The sequence below is a fragment of the Glossina fuscipes genome, unplaced genomic scaffold (genome assembly GCF_014805625.2).
Source record: "Glossina fuscipes isolate IAEA_lab_2018 unplaced genomic scaffold, Yale_Gfus_2 27, whole genome shotgun sequence".
Lineage (NCBI taxonomy): Eukaryota > Metazoa > Arthropoda > Insecta > Diptera > Glossinidae > Glossina > Glossina fuscipes.
In genome coordinates, this window is record NW_023998422.1 from 1,044,523 (window position 1) to 1,066,701 (window position 22,179).

At 35.2% G+C, this 22,179-nt stretch overlaps 2 protein-coding genes across 3 annotated transcripts; one reads left to right on the forward strand and one right to left on the reverse strand.

Annotated features, from left to right (window-relative positions):
• The first annotated feature begins 186 nt into the window (after positions 1 to 186).
• On the forward strand, positions 187 to 7,788 carry LOC119635770 (LIM domain kinase 1). 2 transcript variants are annotated; one of them, XM_038030772.1, is made up of 7 exons: positions 187 to 414; positions 703 to 1,351; positions 1,578 to 1,664; positions 1,790 to 3,041; positions 3,104 to 3,258; positions 5,385 to 6,787; positions 7,209 to 7,788. In XM_038030772.1, the coding sequence occupies exons 2-7, from the start codon at positions 735 to 737 to the stop codon at positions 7,493 to 7,495; spliced, it is 3,801 nt and encodes a 1,266-aa protein (XP_037886700.1). In that variant the 5' UTR covers positions 187 to 414; positions 703 to 734; the 3' UTR covers positions 7,496 to 7,788. The 2 variants fall into 2 exon arrangements, with proteins under 2 accessions (XP_037886700.1, XP_037886701.1); XM_038030773.1 differs by lacking the exon at positions 1,578 to 1,664.
• A 5,066-nt stretch (positions 7,789 to 12,854) lies between these two features.
• On the reverse strand, positions 12,855 to 18,736 carry LOC119636028 (solute carrier family 25 member 35-like). The gene is made up of 4 exons (XM_038031099.1): positions 18,519 to 18,736; positions 18,284 to 18,459; positions 18,081 to 18,216; positions 12,855 to 13,451 (listed from the first exon to the last, which is right to left on the reverse strand). The coding sequence occupies exons 1-4, from the start codon at positions 18,588 to 18,590 to the stop codon at positions 12,915 to 12,917; spliced, it is 921 nt and encodes a 306-aa protein (XP_037887027.1). The 5' UTR covers positions 18,591 to 18,736; the 3' UTR covers positions 12,855 to 12,914.
• Between the last annotated feature and the right edge of the window lie 3,443 nt (positions 18,737 to 22,179).

Consider the following 22,179-nt stretch of genomic DNA (forward strand, 5'->3'; position numbering starts at 1 on the left):
AGCTGCAAGATGATTTATTAAGTTTTCGTTAGTAAATTCTTTTTTGAAGCAGTTTCAGCTTGTCGTCCTATTTGGTTTTACTTCATTCTTTATATATTAACTTATACGGTATTTTCCAACGCCGCATAAGCAACTTTCTACTAGCAAATCAAAAATCAACTCCGCCATCAAACGATAATCAAAAATTCTGTAAATCTATCGGCAACAATGTTTTCTATTAAATAGTGCAATCAGATAGATCTCCAAGTGCATAGTTTTTATGAAATAATATATAAGTTTTAATAAAAATGTAAAATTTTAAACAAAAATTGTTTAAAGTATACAAGAACGTACAAGTTCGCTAAGTAAAAGCTTGCATACAACATTTATATACAATCGTTCTGCAACGATAAAGAAAAAATTCTTTAATTTTCGGTAAGGCAAAAACTAGGAAGGGAATGTGTATGTATATAAAGATGTGGGTTGGGATATTTTAAACAAATATTATTAAAAAAAAAAAATTAAAGCAGCTTTTTTCGAAAGTAAAGGAATTATTTTAGTTTATTTGAGCTAATCTTGTGCAACAAATTTGACGCTACAATGTAGCTAGTAGAAAGCAAAAATTCGGATATATATGTGCGTGCAATTATGTTACGGGTGGCGGTGATTCACACCTCTAGTACTCTAGATGTCGTAAATAATTTTAATATTTCCATCTTTTAGTTACAAATTCGTTTTGCGATGAACGTTGTCTCATGGCCGAGAAAATTAAAAACTTCAACTTGAAAACTTGTGGCGGCTGTCTAAACGATCTGCAGCAAGATGAAAAATTTATTGTTGGCTTGGGACAGCAATGGCATAGCGATTGTTTTTGCCGTGCTGTTCATAATTGGTATTTTGAAAAGGATGGTGTCCTTTTTTGCAAGGAGGATTACGTTCAGCGCTTCGGAGAAGCATGCCAACAATGTAATACCATTATATCGGGGCCGATAATGGTGGCAGGCGATCATAAATATCATCCTGAATGCTTTTGTTGTACATCGTGTAAAACATTTATCGGTTATGGAGAATCATACACGCTGTTGGAACGTTCTAAGCTTTATTGTGATCCTTGTTACAACAAGCAAATGCTACAACCTGTTAAAGGGAATGATTCCTCTCGAAAGCCTTTACACGCTATACGATTGGTAGAGGTACCAAGAGACGTTGCACCTAGCTTACGTTTATCTGTTGACACTGTTAGTCATTCAAGTTGCGGCGACAATCTGCAAAATTGTGCTTGCAATTTGGCTACTTTCGATGCCGTTGGGTTAGGTAAAATGTCATCAGGCAGCAATACCACCGAACTATTCCCAGCTGTTCGTATATCTGAGTATGTATCATTCATTTACTTTTGATGTAACAAACAACAATTACAAATAAGCTTAACGATGAGAAATGCTTACTATCAGTTTCTTACTTGCGCTAAATATAAATTTGTAATCACCTAGTATTAACGAACACGCACACATGCAATTAACTTTGTACGACCTATTACTAATAAAACTCTCACTCATTTTCTCTCGAAATGCTCGTTTTTCGATTCGCCTCTTGTAAAGACTCATTTGTAGAATATACGGACGTGTTGGAAAATACGTTTTCTCTCTAATAACATCGGTGATCGATCAATGTTGTGGGGCGTATAGGTAAAGTTTCTTTTTAACTATTTTAATCCTGCCAGCTAACTTTACTTATTAGGTGCATTTATTGATTGGCAATTTTTCCCCTTTGCAATTACACGCTCATATACAAACACTCTGATTAAAAACAGAATCGATGTAAATCTTACGAACTTACACGTGGGCGATCGCATATTGGAAGTGAACGGCACGCCGGTCAGTAATAATTCAATAGAACAGATTGACAACTTGATACGTAGCACTGAGAAAATTCTACAATTAACAGTCGAGCATGATCCTGTGCAAGTGTGCCGGAGTTGTAGTAACATAGATATCAAAAAGTTGACCAGCGAATTGTCTCTACCCTTGGCTACATCGGCTTCCAGTGTGGAAGTATTTGGCCGTGAATTTAATAAATCTCAACAAGAGTATGTTGATCCAAAATTAACCAAAAAGGATAAAGAACGAATTTATAAACGCAAAGATGAAGGTTACATTAGCGGCACAAAAACCCGTCAATTAAGAAAGTATAAAAATTTAAGTATGATGATTGCCAATGAACATGATGAACTTCATTCTATACCGGCCGGCAAGGTCGATAGTACCAAAACATTACTTCGGGACAAAGAACGATGTTCGAGTATGTCCAAATTAACTGGGGAACGCCATGTAGGCAGCACCGAACAAATGTACGATTTGTCTAGGACTAGGTCATTTCGGGTGGAACCAAAGCCCCAACGCATTTTTCGCGCTGCTGATTTAGTTATAGGGGAGCTTTTGGGTAAAGGTTTCTTTGGTCAAGTTTATAAGGTAACACATCGTTTGACTAAAGAAGTGATGGTGTTGAAGGAACTGTATCGGGTGGATGAGGAAGCTCAACGTAACTTTCTCAAAGAGGTGGCAGTATTACGTTCTTTAAATCACCCTAATGTTCTTAAGTTTATTGGAGTTTTGTACAAAGAAAAAAGGTTACACTTGGTGACCGAGTACGTGGCAGGCGGTTCATTAAAAGAACTCATACATGATTCTGGTTTACCGTTAAGTTGGACAGAACGCATTTCTTTTGCTAAAGATATTGCTTGCGGAATGAGTTACTTGCATTCCAAAAATATTATTCATCGTGATTTAAATTCTTTGAACTGTCTAGTGCGTGAAAATCGTACTATAATTGTAGCTGATTTTGGTTTGGCTCGGATAATCACCACGCCAACAATCAAATGGTGTGGTGGAATTCCAGATTCGCAGGACTCGAAATCTAATACGTTAACACGTAGTAAGAGTAGGCAACGACGCCAGCGTTACACAGTGGTGGGTAACCCTTACTGGATGGCACCAGAAATGATGAAGGGCTTGAGATACGATGAGAAAGTGGATCTATTTTCATTCGGTATAATGCTATGTGAAGTAAATAATATTATAAAAGTGATTTCTTTTTTAGTTTATTAATAATTTTCTTTGTTTCATAGATAATAGGACGAGTTCAAGCCGATCCTGATTATTTGCCACGTACTTCAGATTTTGGCTTAAATCAGAAAATATTTTGCGAGAAGTTTTGCCATCAGTGTCCAGAACCCTTTTACAAGATTGCTTTTTTATGCTGTGACTTAAATCCAGATAAGAGGTAATGGTAATTTTTTTAAAAGTAATTTTAAATAATCTCTAGAACATTATCTAAAACTTTTTGGGCAAACTTTGAAAAAATTTGTCTACAAGGTCTTCAGTCAAGGGAGACCAAAATCAATTATAATCACTTGGCTAAATAATATTTCCAAGAAGTCCAAAAAATTTTCTGAAAAGTACTTTTTTAACAACTTCAAATTCCATTCCCCCACTTCTTTAATTTATGGTTACAAAAAAGAGAATGGTATAAAATTTATCATCCATCTTATAGTTCACTAAAAGGTTTTGTTTGAGAAAAATGTAATCCACCGCGTCGTCACGTCCACCATAGCTAATGTAGAATTAACATAGTTAGCTTGTCGCATTCCACTCTATAGGTGCTTTTATTTGACACACACATTAACGGTATTTTACTCAAAAAAATTAATCCACTACGTCGTGGCGGCCACCATGCTACGAATTTTTAGATAGATAATATATCGTCACTTAAGTCATGTTCAAAATAATACTGAAGATTGTTTTATTACAAGCACAAAACCTGAAAAAAGTGAGAAAAGGAAATATATATTTTGTGGGCATGACTGAATTTTTTTGAATATCTGGACTTCCTATCTTTTATAATTTGTGAGTGACGGGCAAAAACACAACTTTTGACTTGCAGAAACGGAGCAAGTGCTCTGAACATCCGTAACTATTTTCAACACCAATATGCGTGCAGAAATTTCCAATGTTTTCACTAAGCTTGAAATCGATAGCTTCATTTTTGCGGCCAGGAGGATGTATACAATAGACGTTACATAGACGGACAGGCAGGTGGAACAACATTCGATAGTCTCCTCGATGGCTTAATCAATTCAGAATATCATGTTGCATATAGGGTCTCTAACACCCTTTGGATTTTGCAAAGATTATGATGAGTTTATCCTCATTCTTTGGTGGTGTTTATAATTACAGGAATTAATTCCTCATTGTAAATAAAATAACGGTACGAACATGACATTTAAATAAATATTTCAATGGATTTATCCATAAGAAATATTGCGAAGGGATTTACGTAATAACGCACTCAGACGCGATATTTTGTAGAAATGGGTTGAATAATGAGTACTTTTGTCGCTAACAGACCAAGAAACACTATCAATAAGACACAGAGCCTTACATTGATATTTTAGGAAAATTTCAATTTTAAAGTTACTGTCTGTTCCCTACAGTTTTATGCCGCAGTTTCAATCAAGTTGGAGGCCATTTATGTAGAAAATGCATTTATTTTTTAGTTGAGATTCTGGACGAATTAGCCAATAGAATCTCCTTGTTTTATAAGTCAAGCTGCTTACGTTGAAATTTTATACGACTTTTCAGTGTTAATCTTCGGTCTATATGTAGGCCAAGGTATTTTACATGGATGCCAATAGGGAAGGTAAAGGTCAAAGGCTCTTATTTAGCGTAGACTTTTTGGCATATATTCTCATATTGCATTTGTCCGGAATCATGGGATTTCATGGGATTGCTAGAATTGAAAGAAAAATAGAATTGCTGTGTCATTAGTGTTGTCAGCAATCGGAAAATCTGAAGTGAAAATTGTATGAAGTATTGTATTTAGGACGCTTACTTAGAGCGTCCACCTTCAACTTGCTATGTATTGGATAATTGTCTGCTTTGCAAATAGGATTTAAGCAGCAAATGCCTGGTTGGAAGACATTTAAGTTTGAAAAGAATCCAATTATGTAAGACTTTATCGAAGACCTTCTCTCAATTTAGGAATATATCGTCATAATAATTTTTACTTTCAATGGCCTCTGTCACGTACAACACAATATGATGACGTTGCCCAATGGTGCCATGTGTTCTGGTCAAGCCGAACTAGTGCTCAGAAATAAGTAACAAAGGTTACTTAGAGCAAAGGCTCTAGAACTGGGAATAATCTTCATAGATACATTTACTTAAAACATCTTAGAAAAACCAAGCCAAGAAAAGTAAACTGGTTGGTCTATGCGAGCTTACAACAGTTTCTGGCTTAATAGGCTTAGGTACCATAATTATTTCTGCGCATTTCCATTGAGGTGGAAAATAATTCATTCTTAACGTATTGTTAAAAGTTTAAATGTTTAAAAATGAATATTTTTCTAGGCCTTCATTTGATGTACTCGAGCTTTGGCTGGATAGTCTGAAATCCTCTGTGATCTCGAAACAATTAATGCCAGAAGAATTATTGTACGATATCGAGAATTATAAAGGTTTTAGTATTAGTTCAACACCAGTGGATCTTCTAACACCAAAATCCAATCTCAGCCGAGAAAATTTGGATGAAGTTGAAAGTTTACCGTTCACACCACAATCTTTGCCAACGATTGTCACAGAAGCCATTAACGATACAGAAGTCAAATGTTGTGCTCTAAACTTGCCCGATGATATCCCGAAATCACCTCACTTAGGTAAAGATTTTTCACCCACCGGCGAACGTATCCATAATAGCATGCGTGCTAAAAGAAGGCAACGTTTTCTTCAAGCACAAAATGCTGGCTTAACAGATGTGGAAGAAATTAAACTTGGCGTAGAAAGTAATGGCAAAGCGAATTATGTAGAGAAAGGTTTTCTAATTAACTTCAGTCAAGATGGCGATTTACATTTGAATAATGTAGAAAATTTGAATAATTACTCCGATTTAGACTCAAGCTGTGAAACCAGTCTTACTTACCAAGAAATAGATCAGATTTCAAACGCTGATCAAGTGGATGAAGTTAAGGGTGAAAATACAATATTAGAACAACCGGCAGAGAACTCGATTGAGACTGTGCGTCCGCGAAGCGACAACACCCCTGCTAAAAGTGCGCTTAATGATAGATCCTACAGAAATGCTTTAGACGATATACGTGTTCGTTTAAATTTATGTAAAGCACGCATTGATAATATTGATGAAGCAAATCGCAGAAATTTCTCAAATTCCCAAACAACAATGCGATCGGTGTTCAAAATGAAGGAAGAAATTTGTAAATCCCCACCACAATCCATAAAAATGTTTGAACGTTTTAAAGGTTTGCCTTCAGTAAATTTTGCGTCTCCTGGAAACGCTAGTACAGAAATTAAACACACTTACCGTGTTAACCAAACTCCAGTATTTGGACGTAAAAAATTTACAGAAGTCGAACCTAAACTAAAATATCACAAACCACATTCGGATTCTTTGGAAAATATTGATAAAATGGGAATCCCTCAGCAACGGCTGGACGGCAAAAGCTCACCAAAACGTGTAAGGCTGCCGAAAGAGGAATCGTTTAAAAGTTATATAGCTGAAAAGCAGAATGTGTCTCCTCCAATAATTTGCACTGCTCCCAAGAGCACGAGAAAAAAAGAAAAGTTGGAAACGGGGCAAACTAGTGTAAAGTTTTTTGGAGTACGACGTAATTTTAATTTAACTCTTTCACCGAAACGTGAAGTGGAAGAAAAAGTAGCAGCAGTAAGACGGCCGTTTTCACCTACTAAGTCAAGTGAGGCCAAGAAAGTTTCCGCTGCCAAACCAGAGATACAAACAAGTAAGTGTTATTAGAATATGCTCTGCAGCCACAATAAGAAATGTAAAGGTGATGAATCATAAATAGATTGATTGGGTACATATTAGTTAAACTCCCATGGCTACCGTGCCTATTCTTGTAGTATGATGGCCTTGTTAAATATTTGTACCACATCAATCCAAATTCAAAGTTGTCCCATGCAGGAATTTAAATATTAGATTAAAACTGTGTGTAAAAACAGGCAGTGCAGAGCTTGCAATGGGCAGGCGAAAGACAAAAATATAGGTCGAGTAACTGTCGGTTACAAATTGAATCAAAAAATTTAAAATTTTCATTTATAGTAGAAGTTGGAGAGAGAGAGAGAGAGAGAGAACATATTTTTCACCTCGAATTTGGTTAATTTTCAAGATGTACAATAATAAACTTTTTTTCTTTGTTTAAGGTGGTGTTCGTAACCGTAGCAGTTGTATAAAAAAAATTTCTCAACAAATGAATACGTCCTCGAATCGCTCCAATAACGACCGAATGCGTTTGTCTGAAAGGATTCATGAACAGAAAAAGTCCCGCGTCACTACGGATAACTTAACTAATTCAAATGTTGTCATGGATACGCAAAAATCAGCACAAGCACCACCAACACAGGTCTCACAGAATAATGAAAGCGCGGCCAGCACCAAAAATCAAAAACGTTTAATCGCGTCACGTTCGCAATTCTATACGCGATGTTAGCGAACTTTGCGTTGGCTGCCTCTTATTTACTTGAATAAGAAAATGTTAAATAAGCATAAGAGAAAATTTGAATGACAGAGATAATAAAAAAGACAAATACAAACACATAAGGATATAAAAATATTTTTGTAAGATTTTCTAGTGCCACACATAAACTCGATGATCCGCAGTACAGCTTTAAAAGGAGTCGTCTTAATTTTTTTACGCAAATAACAGTATTTTTTCATGTACATTCACATAGATGTAGAAATAACCCTATTAACGAGAAACAATGTAACAAGTTTTGTTTTATCTTTAGTTTTATATTTACAATTTGCTCAAAAACCGTGATTGTAAAAACAAAAAAGACAATATGTGCAAATCGATAAATTCCAAATAAATTATAAAGTGTATATACGTATATCTAAACAAATAATAAAGACAGTAAACTTATATATAGCCATCGCTAGTTTTTATTTTTAAATCGTTTACTATTCACCTTATAACACGTTTATTTCAAGAAATCAATTTAATATTTAACCAAAGGGTTATTAAATATTTGTTATAATTTTATCATTGCAGCCGATTAATAAGCAATATCATCATAGTAAAAAAAAGTAAAACCTTGACAAATGAGTAGCGCTAACTAGACTGGCAATTACATTTTTTTCTTGCGTTGGGGCTACCCGCGTTATCTTAACAAGACAAAGTTCTTAATCCTTAATATATTCATATATATAACAAGTCAAGCCACTTTTTAAGCTTCTCATGCTGGTGTGGACGAATAGTTTGATCAAGTTCACTCCACCTTGTTCTCGAACCTTCTTGATTAGCTGTTGGTGCAATTAAGAATCAATAAAAGCCGCTGTACGAACGTCGACTGCCTTTAACTCAATTTACTTCTTAGGCTTCTCATGTTGGTTTGGAGGAGCTCACTCCGATGCTGTTTACGACAAGTTTGACGTTCAGAAGGACGATTTTTACAATGTTTGTATTATTGGTGACTTGACTTCAAAACTTGTTGGCTGATGAAGAAGTATTAATGACAAAAGACAAGAAGATGCAGGAAAAACAAACAACACGATAACGATGGGATGATCGGCATTGGCAAATTTCCGAATTTGATTACGTGCCTGTTCTGTGGTAAACTTTAACGAGATTGACGAAGGCATTGAAATAATTTTAACGTTATACAACTATTCAAATAAAGAATGTTTGTGTGTTTGGGTCCATCGGTCCTATTGCTCGTTAGCACGATTTACTGCCACTTGAGAAACGATTTTTGGCTTCAATTCATGGGATTCAAAGAAGAGCTGCACTTGCTTTGAGAGCCTGTGCCCTCACAAGGGATTATTGAGCGAGTTTTACAGATAGAAGCCGCGTGTAATACTTCCTCTCATACGGGCATTTATGTACGGGGCATTAGGAACATTTATAGATATGTCTGTTTCAATGCATAATTTTCACCTAATTCTGGTGGTATTAGCGCAAGCCAAAACTGTGCTTTTGAGGACTTGGTACTAACCATCTTTTCGGCTGCTTCCGCTCCCCTCACCAGAAATTCATTCATTTCCGCCCATTTGGGAATTTCAATGGTTGTTGCTACAGCGCGGAAGTATTGTCTGGCATTTTCATAGACATTGAATGGATAAGGATAGGATCCCAACTGTCCATGAATATTTTTAACAATTTTAAGGATGATAGGCAATCATTCATGCTTGTTTGTGTTCTGAGAATATATCAATCCTTTTTTTTTCCCCCTCTTCTCAAGGGAGGCTATAATCGAAGTAAGGTAACGATTGCGCCGTTATTTTGTGTTGTTACGAAGACAATACAGTTTCTGTGCCAATGGTAACTTTGAATGGTTTATATAAACTATTTGAAACATGTCACGAAAGAGAGGCGACTGTTTACACCCTCCTTCAAATATCTCAGACGTTGTTCTATGTGAACTCCTAATGATTCAAAAGCGGATCGATTTATGGTCGGGTTAGCGATAAAACTTTTATTAAGTGCAGACTTTTTCTTTATTTGCAAAAGTTCAAGAATAGAGGTTTTAATCTGATTGCAGCTGAAAGGTCAAAACATTCATTACTTTAGATTTTCCCTGTTGCTAAGAGAAGAAATTCGTCAAATTCCAAAATGATTTCTACTACCAAGGGATCCCTCTAATTAGATGATAACTACGAAGCTAACTTTAATCCAAAGCTCAACAATTAAGCAAAGCTACTCCACTTAATTATCAAGAGGAGATAGTTGAAAGCTTAAGCATGGTTTATATCGACCAAATGATTCGCAAAAATTATAAAGACACTTGCCTAGACATAGAATAGACTTACCAACCCTAGTCGTGTTGGAGTCTTAACACTATACGTGTTTCACTATTTGTGGTATGGGGCCAAATTGTTTCTTTCGATGACCTGTACCTATTTAGGAGAGGCAGGTATCTTCATGCAATTAAAAGGTTTGATCCCTTCAAATAAAGTACAGCGGCTGGAAAAATGTCGTCCTATTCTCAACAATCTTGTAGATTAAATGATTTGTAACGGTAAGTCAGTAATAATTTTCAATGTCTGTCTGAATATCGCACTACTGACGTTATAATTTTTAGGTTTACTCTTAAGTGCCACTTGAAGATGGTCGCACTTAAATATTAATATTCACTTCAAAAAATCAAAAATAGGTAAATGTTCATTGAGACACTTGGCTGGTAACTCCATACGATTAAATATACCTTTTTCTCTTATATTAGCATTTTGTTTAGACAATTTGTTGCCCAGATTATTATTTCAGGGATTTTTGAACATCGTAAACTTAAGAGAGAATTAATTAGGCATGATCTAACAGCACATAAAGGGATTAGGTTTCCAAGTTTTTCTTTTGTGCTTCACTTTATGAATTTTTATCCGTTCCTATGTATTATTTCTTAATTTGAGTAAATGGAACTAAAGCGTGTTTTTTCTTGCATTTACGGGTAATTGTACTCACAGTGCCATTGAGAATTCCACTGACTCTACTGACTATAAATTCCAGTACTAACCGGTTTTGAATAACATTTCACATAACGACATTCAATACCATTCATTCAATGCCATCCAACTTCGTTCAATCTCGTATTGTTTCTTTGGGTTAGACGGATATTGATACTAATTTCTTTATTATTCAGTTTATAACACGTTTACTTCAAGAAATCGAGTTAGTATTTAACAAAAATGTTATTAAATATTTTGCATAAATTTATCGCTGCAACCAACTAATATACATCACACTTAAATCTTTACTAATGAACCGCACTAGCCAGAATGACAACAAAGCTTTTTAGTATCAGCTTTATATTAATAAGCCAGGGTTACCCTCTCAATCTTTGATATAAATAAAATAATATGATATCAACAGAAACTTTTTGGTGTAGACTTCTGTTAAAGCTTTCTCCAAATTGCTGTAAGCAGAAAATAAATTCTAAGGCTAAAGTTTTTTTGTATATTTTTTTATTCAATAGCAGAACATATCAAGATCAGTTTTCCAAAGCTGATTCTAGTAACACTCAAGGAGAGATCTCTTGGGAATTGCTACTATTAATGCTTCATACTTTAATCGTTTTGTCAGCAAAACTTTATTGTTGAATTTTCAGAACCGAATGCATCGGCCTCATTAAAATTCTACAGACTTCAGATCACAACATGCTTTACAAAGTAATACATGGCGTAGAAAATTTGCACGTTGCACATAACCCTAAGAAGAATTCAATTTCAATATTCTTTTTAAATCGTAGTAGTTTTTAAATTAGCTACATTCACCTACGAAGAGAAGTATTCCGTTTTTGGATCTCAGATAAGAAGATCTTCTCAATCGAAAAAATAATTTTTCTCAGAACCACGCCTCAACGGTTAATTTTCGAAACATTTTTAAATGAAGGGAAGTCTTTCTCTAAAACCGAATGATGCAGTTCGCGCAGTAGGTACGAGAGGTACCACTCGAAGAATCGCTGTTACACCTTTCTTTTGCGTGTCAAAGTCGTTGGTAATCATAGGACTTGGGATGTAACGATCATGCATTTCTACGAAGCAACATTATGTACAGTAAGCCGTAGGCAGTAGTCACCAAAACAGGAGACTATTTTACGGGTAGGAGAGTGTCCCTCAGCGTTGGGTTTAGTAAATTTATAGACATCTTCTCCCTTCTCTCTCACCGAGTTTAACATTTAGTTTCGCTGAGATTAAGCATAAGCTTCAACGGAACTGGGCGTTAAATTATCACCAGGATTTCGCCTGAAACTGCCTTTAGATGTAATCGCGAAACATTGTTTGTCCAATAAAGGAATCCTGTTTGCTGACAATGATGGAAAATAGGCAATTCTTTTAGGTTTTTATTTAGGATCAGTATCTGGATCCCGTTTTGTTACTAGAGCACTACATTAGCACAACCAAGAACACTGCGCCGTGGTACAACACAAATTAGTAAAGTTTGTTGAAAAAAAGAAAAAGATGGAGTATAGAAACATAGAGAGTCGTTGTATTCCCCGAATCAGTTTAACTTGGGTTGGGTTATTGAGTCTAAGCTAGATTGTATATAAAAAAACTATTTGATACCCGATTGCACACTACCCTGCAAAAGAGGATTGTTTTCACATTTCAACATTTATCGTTCTTTGGTGATTCGCTGGACTTGTTATCGCCGGCAGTAGACCGGGCGGTCTTTTAATGCCTTCTACTAACCTTAATGTAAATGGTCTGAACATTCTGCTAAATTGCTTGATTTTGATGTAGACTCCATAGAAGTTAATTTTCGAAGGAATTCGTAGATATGTGTGATGTTAGTATGTGATTTATGCAAACTGGTTAAGAATTTCTTCGTTAGCTTCTTCTAGATGGCGGCTTCAATCTTTTTCTTTAGTTTTATTTTTAGCAAGCCTTTATACTGATCTATGGGCACTCATGCGGCCGGCGACTTAGAGATTTGCAGTACCTTGGATTTTGTTAATGATAACGAGGAAGATGATGAACAACAATGCATTTTCCGTAAAAAGGATGAGTTTATTGCAAAAATTTTTGTAAATTAATTATTGTAAACCTTTTTAAAAATTCTCTCTAAATTAATTTAAGTTAATTTTTTTTTTCATCTAGTAATCTCAGAAGTTCAGTTCGCGAACATATTTGAAAATGAGGTGCACACACTCTACTGGTGTAAGAAAAAGAATTTGAGAATTTGATAAAAGTTTTTATTTGGAGCATTGCATCATGTTCAGGAAGCGGTTTTTTGTTCGTTAGTATTGTTTATTTGTGGCAAAGGCACTCTCAGGATATAAATTAAGTTTTTTTTTTTAAAGGAATTTATTAACAACTAAAACATTAATTTTGTACTATGTACGTATTTTTACAATAAAATACATATAAGAAAAATTTGTTTTTAACTTCCGACTTTTAGCAGATTAAAAAAAAATTTATATTTTGGACTTTACAAAGTAAGCATCACGTAGGCGCAGCAATTCATCGAAAAATAATAAAACCAATGTCGAGTGGGGAGCAATCCGTAAGTAATTTGCCCAAAATCCTTTGTACATGCCGTAAATACCTTCGGAACGCAAAATTTTTACTACACAATCGAAATAACCTTTATAGTATAGGCCACGACCGTGCTCATCTAAACCTTGATTGTATAATCGAGTAGTTATAACATCAGGCGGAGTTATGGCTAGAGACATAACAGATCCGGCAAATAGGCCGGCAGTAAACGAATTCAAAATTGGTTGAGTAACTAGATTATATTCTATTAAAAATTCCTTTGTTTTGCCAAATGTGGCAATTTGTGCACCCGAGCCCAATGACGCTCTGGGAATTGTTGCCAACGCGCCACGCCAAAGGCCAAATAAACCGCCTTTTTTATAAATTTGCTTTAAGGCGGGCATCATTCCGGTATGATGATGTTGATAACCGACAGCGATTTCTTTAGCTGCCTGTGATTGTAATTGAGTTTTAACCTGAAAAAATACATGGAAAGGATTACCGAATCGACTCATGTACATCGTCGTTTTGTAAACAATTAACAACAAAAATTTAATTGAATGTAATTATGTAATTATGTTGTTTTTTTTAGTTTAGTATTGCGAAAGCAGAAATACAGCTGACAAAATCAATAATAGCGAATAAATATATATATTTCAATGATTTTAATTAATTCATTAATTGATTTTAAAGAGGCTGTTCATTTTGTCCATTGGGATCATTCGTGGATCAAATTTTTTAATGGTCCAAGCAAAAGTTTTTACTCTGTCTACAAGAAGTAGCATTAAGAGCCTGTAGTGGTCAGAAAAGTACGGTTAAATTTGATTATTTATTGAATATATATATATATATATATATATACATTCCAACCAATGCAATAATTATACATTCTGAAGACTACATGAAAAGAAACATATACATATAAATATATTTACAAGACATCTGGTGGAGCTACCCAAAAAAGAAAATATTGGAAACATTGGAACAAGAAAGGTAGACAAAGATACCTACATATATACATATATATTCGCGCCCACATTTTCATATATACTTGCACGGATGCCTATAGCTGACACTCCCCTAAATATGTAAAGATAATACTACATAATATAATGCACACGAAGCCTGACTAATTTATCCACATACCTACAATACTCGCTCTGGCATTTACTATTAAGCTCGTGCACCTACGTACGTATATGCATACAAAACAATAAATCAGACATGTCAGGTCAACTATGTTTTTAGAAGAGAGATTTGTATCTTCTTAATAAAATCAACAGCTTGATCGTAATTGCGATAATTCTCATTAAAGATCTTACAAAGCAAGCATATAGGATTATGAAGCTGATGATTTGTACGACACAACAGCAGTTCAAGTAAAAGTAGATAAAGAATAAATCTTCCCCCGTATTCATTTGATCATAATTATCAGGCCTAGCTACACCCATCTTTTCCCAAGGGCGGACAGATTGATGAATGCTCATATGGTTATAGTTAAGTCCAGTATTATGCAAGGCGAAAGCTAAGAAGTCGTATAGGACGGATTCAAGTAGATCCGCATGGCATTTGTGAGAGGGCGCTCACATTACAAATGAATATTAATAAGAATAGGTCGAATAGGGGAAAAATACAGACGCTCAGTTGTAAACGAATCGTTAAATCCCTTCGACCGTCGTTTCGAAAATTCTAAGAGCGACTTAACTTTACTTGCTAAAGCCTCGACGTGTAAGTTTAATTTCAACTTTGATCAAAGGTCGATGTTATTGGACACATTTTCCTAAGTGTAACCAGCATTTGTATTATCAATATTCACTTATCAAACTCTCATCTTTATTGTCAGGAGGAATTTCATCAGCGTCGATCGAGCCCATTGGAAACACATCGATATTCATTATATCCTCAGCAGGAGCAAAAATAGGAATGTCGCCCGTATTTTTCCCGGGCATCGCTGATAGTATCGAAGGCGATGGAGAATTTAAATCAGGAATGTACAACGACAAATGCAACCTCTTGGAAGTATAAGCAGTGGTTAAGTTTTTTAGCAAACATGTTTTGAGGTGAGGGTGCTCAAGATATTTAGCATTTGTTTATCATGTCGTTAAAATCATTTTCCATGTCCTATCAAACTCTTACTGGGTTTGCTTCATCAGTTTTCACATGCCAATATTTACTCGTCTATGGTTGGGAGAAAAAAATGCAATGGCATTGCTTGACCTTAAGTCCTGCACATTTGGTTTGCGTATGTGTCACAAAACCAGGAAGACAAAGAGGAGTCTTCATTACTTTTACGCAGTTCGCAATTTTGATGGCAACTTTCCATTATTCAAATAACGTATCAAGGCGCTGAATACACGATCAAAGTAAAATATAACGGCATAGGGACGAAAATATATGTCAGCGTTGTGGGTAGTAAATGGCAATAGCGCGTAAAGCTCTAGCTTGAGATCAAAGTACCACATAATGAGTAATAATAAGATCGACTATAATTGCTCATCGACCAGCGAAGTACTTGTAATTCATCTATCCCATTGAATATTTCACTTTTGTCGCTATTTTTGTTATATATATTCGTTCACGAATCCTGTTTTTGTGTTGTTACTGTTGTTAAAATGATGGTGGCTGTTGCTCATTGTACCCTTGCTGCTGAGATATTGCTATCGGTGTTGCCTTTTTGTTTTGTTTACTGTTGTACTTGTTATTATCGTTGATATTGTTATTAGACTCAATTCTGCTTCTTATTAATTTATACAATGTTGTTGTACTGTTATTTTGCAATTTCAATTGCTTTTCCTTGCGTGGTTTGTTGTTAGATTCCATTAACCGGTGTTTTTTCTTTTGATATGTCGAGATTTTTCAGTTTTAAAATTTTTTCCTTTTTCAATTGGCATTTTCCTTTTATGTTATTTACACCATTTATTTTAAATGTAATTATTATCACGAGACACGATGGAATGAAATAAATTTTCTTGGATTTTTAATTTGAAGTAAACGGGATTGTCTTGTCTTTGTGAATACGGATAGTCAGATGTGCAAGTAAAAAAATCGTTATATAGATTTTTACACAGTGAGCGTTCGGGACAATGGCGCCTAGTTCTTCCAGGTTGAAAAAATTAAAAAAAAAAATTTTTAAAGTTGACTTGAGTTTAAGATCAGATGACTGCTATGCCAGTGGCTGAACTTGAATTTTTTTTTTTTTTCTTGTTGGAATTATTTCCTGGATTGCAATAGATGTTACAGTTGTTTTTACTGCTGTCGAACTAAATATTTGGTGCCCTGTTGGTCTCTATGTCTATTTGTTTTTTCCATGTTACGATATCTGCCGTATAAAACAAAGCTGCATTGAAAATCTATAGGTAACTGTCGAAAAATCGTTGCATTCCCAATAAGTCAATGTATAGTGTGGTATTTGGTCTAGAGATGTGATAGGTCCGCACATTTTGGAAAATGAGAAGGGTATGACCCAAATTCAATTATTTTGGCCTGAAATTGAAAATATGGATTCCGAAGATATGTGGTTTCAACAGGACGGCGCCACAAGCCACAAAACCCACCTCTTTTGGGTGGGTTGGCCCCAGAAATTTCTCGAACGTATAATATCACGTTTTGGTAATGGGAATTGTTCACAAACATCGTCCGATTTCTCATTTCTCACAGTCCCAACGTTCTGAAAACAAACATACACCAACTTGTGCCGGAGCTATTGCCGTGCAGACAACTCGTCGAAAATTGCTTGCTGCGGGATGTCGCGTGGAAGGCATTTGAATGATTTTGTTTACCACAAATAGTGGTAAAATCCAAACAAAAGATTGAACAAAAAATCTCAATCGGAAGTGTGTGTTATTTGCGTTTCACTTCGGGAACGCAAAATGAATAAACCTGTGCTTCTACCATCTTTTCGTTTTAAAAATAAGAAGAAATGCACAAATACTAGTTACGAAGATTATATGTAGCTTTCTAAAAGACTTATGGACGTTAATATCATTATATCTAGTTAATATTCTGTTACTGACTTTACCCTTCCTCACTTTCCTTGCTTAACATTTAAACGAACTGCATTAAATAGAGTTTCTGCCGCTCGGAGTCAAGTTAATATGTTTTCGTGTCTCTTTCAGTCAGTGATCACAGTAGTTTTAGTGATAATACATTTTGTTATTTTCGAAGCAATGCTAACCTCTGAACTTTGTTTGTTGATTAAGCGTTGGCTTTTGATAAAGAAAATATCGTTAACGAAAAGGATTTTGCATGCGATATGTGACAATGAATGAGACATTGAATGATCGCTACGCCATAAGATTCAAATCCGATATCAGCAGAGGGGACGCTAATCGGCGAAAGTCTTTCAAAGCGGCTACAAAGAGAAAAGTTAACTATGTATATTCACCGATCACCTTGAAAACACAAAGAAGCAATAGTGAATATTGGATTGTATTAAAAGTGCGAATTTGCAAAAAAAAAAAACGGCAAATTAGATCGGAGACTTATTCAGTGATCGGATGTATCCGTCGCAACTTAGGTATAGTAAGCAAATCGATTAATTTTTTGTTGTTTAAAACAAACATCAGGACTTGGCCCGTATTTTCAACGAATCTCGGCCGACACATCGGTGGACAGACATTTCTAGATCGATTTACAATTCGGTAGTGATCAAAAAAGCATACGTATTATAGTCTCTGAAGTTTCCTTTAGTTAGCGGGTGAAACAATAACGTTTAATTTTACATTTGTTAAAGAAAAACATTGATTATATTTAGTTTGTATAGCTTCAGACAATTAGTTCAATATTTTATGGAATATTAAAAGAACATTTCTTCTCTCTCCCTCTTATATTGTCATCAGTGCCGTGATAAGAGCTTGAGCAAGTTGTAAAAGTAAATAATAAAGCAAAGATTTAAAGTTTAATGCGTTAACAAGAATTCAATCAAACTGTAAATATATAGTAACATTAAATTAGTTTATAATGGAATGACTAGTCGATGGAAGTGCTATGTAAATAAAAAAAAAAGTTTAACGTGCTATAAAGATTATAACTTGCTGATTTCACTTGCTTTATAAAGTTTTGCATGACAATGTTACTGTTAGTTTGCGTCTGTTATGTCTTCTCACCATGAAAAATGGACTAGAGAGATAGGAACCAAGAGCACCGCCAGCTGCACCCCAAAGTAAACCCAATCCGAATGAAATATCACCATTTTTTGTATGCATCCAGCGTTCGTTTAAAGCCATTTGATAAATGCTTAAACTAAAATTTCAATTTCATCCCATGATCCTACATAACGGCGTTTTATGTATTAATGTTCCGTACTTACCGAAAAGAGTTGATTATGAACTGAAAATATAGGGCTGGTACAAGACCTTTTTGCAAACCCGCCCAACCGTCATTTTTCGCAACGGTAACGAATGCCTGGAAAAGTCCTTTGTAGGGCTCCACATACGTGCCACGAGCAGCTAACTCGCCTTGTAATTGTATGCGAGTTTTAATAACCTAATCGACTGAAATTTAGTACAACAAAAATATGCGAAGCAAATTACATGTTTTATAACCTCAATAGGATTTGTGAAGAAAGTAGCGCCAGTTGAAGCTAAGCCGCCTAAAACAAATTCAGATAAATCCATTTTCACTGTTATCCACAATGGCAATGTTTTACGCAACGCAAACTAATTAAGAGCAGCACTTTCATTTATTATTCTTTTTACTTAACATTACTGCCTTTTGATTTATTTACTTGCATTTTTTCAAACAGCGGACGGAATAATCTGATTCAACAGCTGTTGATGCAATGATGCCAGATGGTCGCATTACTAAGTGCATGAAAGAGAAGACGCAATGATTTGTTTTTCTGAACACAGTACCGTATTTTAATATATTATTATTATTACTATTATTTTAATTTTAGACTAATGAAGTGAATTCTTAGACTAAAAAAAATTCATTGAGCACTAGCAACACAGGCTATCGGCTCTATTCTAATATAAGATGATATGAAGTACCGAAATAAAGAATGAGAATGTATGTGAGCCATTTTTTCGGCTTTTGGTATGCGTCGGGGCCTTTCTAAACACCTCTCGAATAATTCCCCACGAAACTTCGCGGTACCGATACTTCTCGAAAGGCCGTATCCAGCAGTCAGGTAAGAAGACATTCACCTCGATAGTCAGAAGGGTAGTGCATCTTCGTACTAGGAGCATCCAATAACTTCATGACTTATCGTTCTAATTATAGAACTTATGCCTAGCTATATGGGTTTGGCTGCTCTCTTACTGTATGCGGACGTAGTCACCCTTGCCTTCGGACTCTCCACACCTCCCAGAAGGCCATCTTTTCTCAACGAAATAGTGCTTCCAAGGTTGCCGCCACACACAACACACCCAACTGCGCCTCAGTATTAAATATCGTTGACCATCACGCGTTTGATGACCTCCATAGAAGAGAAAAACCCGTCGCCAGGTTATAGATAGGGAACCTTAAACCCTTGTTTGCCGTTAAGTTGCGCAACGCTCGAAGCTGAGAGCCATGAAAGCAACAGTCAAAGTTTATAGGGAGCACCACAAAAAGATGAGGGCTTTGCCACATCTGCGTTCACCCAAAGGGATCTCCTTGTTTCGCTCCACAGTTTATGCCGAATGAAAGACAAAGGCGATTTCAAAACAAAATGCAATTTTATTGTTTTGTTTAACAAGTGGAGTCTATCTTCATGCGTCTTCTTTTCAATTCCTTCCCCCTCATTCTTTATTTCATTAATCAATCAAAAATTTAATGCGGTTTCACATGAATTTTTTTCTCTTTGGTCGTATCTATTAATATTGATTTCTTTAGTCTCACTTCTTAGCCTATATGTCTTCGCTTTTACTTACATTAATTTCCTTGTTATTATATTAAATAATCTTTTCATGTCCATTAATTTGATCAATCATGTAACGATATTTTACTTTATTTTCCATTTGAACATGAAGCCCGATAATTATCATCCTTTAGAGTTCAAATATGACAATTCGTATTCGATATCGAGTAAACACTCATACGCAACCAGCCATCCAATCCTCGTTAATGGTTGCTCGATAACGAGCATTAACAACAAAAAATGGAAATTCTTTATCGAGTTAGATTGGGAAGCGACCTCTGCGATGAGGAACAAATGAGCGCTTCCGGGTACACTAGCTATATATGCACTGAACAACCAAAGAGTTTAGCTTATGATCGAGCAATGCACTATACCTCGTCATTTTTAAAACATATCTGTTTAACTAAACCGTTAAGGTGACTAAAAAACTCGGCGTTTATCTGCAGTATGTGGAGCATACATTGACTTACTTTACAAATAAATTTTACAATCATTTAAACAAGCGAATCCTTTCCATATTTACATATTTTTAAAGGAAAACTGTATATGATGGTGTGAAAGAATGTAAAATATTAAACAAAGAAAGAAAGATATGAACGAGAAAACTTTTGCTTTACATTACGTAGCTTTTCTTCGTCAGGTTTGATCAGATCGCAAGGAAAGTTATATAAAAAAAACAGGATTGACTGTTGAAATGTTTATACCTACTAAAAAGTATATACTGAACTCTTTGCAGTTATTGTTTCGTTTGCTATATTTATGGCTTTGGTCGCAGACGGCCCAAAAGTTAGGAAATGGAATTATTTTTCTATTTCTTATCCGTGGGTTGCATTCACAAACATCGCTAGTTTACATTATCAAAACCAAATTTCAAGACAGTGAAATGACGTTATTATGTTGCAAATATCGGGCTGCCAGTGATGAAGATCAGGGGTGAAACCTTTTAATCTAACAAATATAACGAGAATCATGAAAATCATGCCCTTCTCTATTAAACGAGTCCATAGTTGTCCGCTTTTCCTTCGGGTCATATCGTAGTCTGCGACTTCTTAAATATAGTTTTGCTGACGAATAATCTTTGTGGTGAAATCCACATTAAAGAAGTTTCTTATAACATATTCAAAAGTTCTTTTCAGAAATCCCTCTCATGGGCAAAAGCAAAAACTTATTTTTCAATATGTTTAGAAAATTTTTGATCTGATATTTATAAAGATTTCAATTGATATATTTTTGGAAAAAAATTCTTCGACTTTATTATTATTATCAATTCTGAGCCAGAGAAGTAAATTCTAAAACTAAAATCTTAAAGCACTACCATCTAAGGCTATCGGTTTTATTGAAAACTCCGTCGCACTTGAGAATTGAACCCACATCCATTGAGTTGTTAATCGAGATTCTTTGCCTTCTTTCATTCAGGCGGCATTTCTTTCAGTTTAATGATTTTGAGAGCTAAGAAAATCGATCAAAGCAAAACTTTTGTACCCATCACCGTTATCCTAAAAAAGAAAAAATATGTAAAAAAAACTACAATTTTATTATTCGTTTTTTCGTATGAAGCGGATGTGGCTGATCTTTTTTTTGCTTTCAAAATAAAAGTTTTTGCCGATTAGGCTTGTGGGCGTTGTAGGCATCTCCTTGGGAAAGTTTAAGTCACTTTCAAATTCTTTTGCAAATTTGTAGGCGACATCTTCGTTTTCGCTAATAGGACAACTTTTACAACAAACATTACACAACTGCGCAAACAGACAGACAAACAGACAGACAGGTTTAGGAGCATTTCAAATTTGAAACTGCTAAAAAGTTCGTATATTTAGTGGGGTTCTCGAAACTTGTTTCCGCGCCTTATATGGTTATTTAAGAAAAATTAAATTTTGATACACTATAGTATTGGGTAGATGTGCTCAATTCTTTCCACTTTTGTACAGCTCCTACAACATTGCCTATAGAATAAGCGTTCAAATTGTGGGCGTGTCCCTTGACCGATTTGATCGACTTTCAATACCAACCCGCGTGCAAGGATGTCCAATGTTTCTGCCAAATATGAAGTCCAGGCCAGGAGAATGTTTACAACAGACATTGCACAGACACAAAATTTGATGCTCATCCTGAATATATTAGCTTGGGGAAAAAGAAATCCATTATTTTTATATGAACTTCAGGACTTTATTTAACATGCTTCGGATTGTCCGATTTGGGTCAAATATGCACCGTTTTGTTGTATGATTTGTTGCCATTTTAAAGGTAACTTCAAAATGCCTCTCTCATAGAAGTCCTGGTCTCTATTTGCAAAAAACTCTAGTAGTCGATTTTCACAATCCTCCCTAGATTCCAATTTTTTATCATTAAAGAAATTTTGCAATGCA

Excerpts from the sequence above, each read along its gene's own strand:
- LOC119635770 (XM_038030772.1), top strand. The coding sequence starts at position 735 with ATGGCCGAGAAAATTAAAAACTTCAACTTGAAAACTTGTGGCGGCTGT. Across the intron at positions 1,352-1,577 it reads CCAGCTGTTCGTATATCTGA|ACTCATTTGTAGAATATACG; the intron begins GTATGTATCATT and ends CCTCTTGTAAAG. Across the intron at positions 3,259-5,384 it reads GACTTAAATCCAGATAAGAG|GCCTTCATTTGATGTACTCG; the intron begins GTAATGGTAATT and ends ATATTTTTCTAG.
- LOC119636028 (XM_038031099.1), bottom strand. The coding sequence starts at position 18,590 with ATGGATTTATCTGAATTTGTTTTAGGCGGCTTAGCTTCAACTGGCGCT. Across the intron at positions 18,460-18,518 it reads TCTTCACAAATCCTATTGAG|GTTATTAAAACTCGCATACA; the intron begins GTTATAAAACAT and ends TCAGTCGATTAG. Across the intron at positions 18,217-18,283 it reads TTCATAATCAACTCTTTTCG|TTTAAGCATTTATCAAATGG; the intron begins GTAAGTACGGAA and ends TTGAAATTTTAG.